General features: G+C 46.1%; 1 protein-coding gene across 1 annotated transcript in view; it reads right to left on the bottom strand.

Moving 5' to 3' along the window:
* LOC119591458 overlaps window positions 1–344 on the bottom strand; it is a 1,788-nt gene extending 1,444 nt beyond the window's left edge. The window contains exon 1 of the mRNA XM_037940195.1: window positions 121–344. Within this exon, the coding sequence (XP_037796123.1) occupies window positions 121–331 (211 nt within the window). The 5' untranslated portion in view covers window positions 332–344. The remainder of the gene's footprint in view (window positions 1–120) is intronic.
* Window positions 345–631: the final 287 nt, after the last annotated feature.

The raw sequence follows: 631 nt of genomic DNA, 5'->3' as shown, positions 1-631 counted from the left end.
CCGATTGTATATGTCTTACCCCTCTTTAAGTTTTTCTGGATGCACCCACCGCTCCCCCTGCTTCATTGTCCTACATGCCTCCTGCTATATAAAAATCGGCAAATAGGTTTAGGCACCAACCTTGACTTTCTATAAAGAGTGACCGTTTCCTCTGCTCCGGCAGCCATGATCTTGGCCCCAACGGAGTCAAGACTTCCCTTTCGCCTTCTGAAGATGGCATTTCGACAGCATCTTCCCGGGTGGTCTTTCGGCCCGACTCTCCTTCGGTACTTCCGAAGGCGTCGCGGCTAAGGAGGACTAAGGACATGAGGAAGAGGCCGGAGATCTCCATGAGTGGCGCGTCCTGCAAAAGACGCGTGGAGGCCAGTTATTAACCATTCCGTCTAGTATTTTTTTGTTTGTGCGGCAGTGCGTGCTATGTTTAGTCACCCATATTGCGTCAAGTTACCTGTGTCCAGTTACTCTGTCCAGTTACCTGTGTCCAGTCATCAGTAATCTTAATGTAGTTAGTTATCCAGCTGTTCAGACGTGTTTTTCATTCAATTATGTATGGTACTTATGGGTAATGTTAACCAAAGTAATTGACTAACAAAGTTAACAAAATGATTGGCTAACACTATGTTTTGTTCTG

Source organism: Penaeus monodon, chromosome 28 (assembly GCF_015228065.2).
Source record: "Penaeus monodon isolate SGIC_2016 chromosome 28, NSTDA_Pmon_1, whole genome shotgun sequence".
Lineage (NCBI taxonomy): Eukaryota > Metazoa > Arthropoda > Malacostraca > Decapoda > Penaeidae > Penaeus > Penaeus monodon.
Note: the sequence above shows the minus strand (reverse complement) of the source record. Positions and strands in the feature narration are given on the sequence as shown.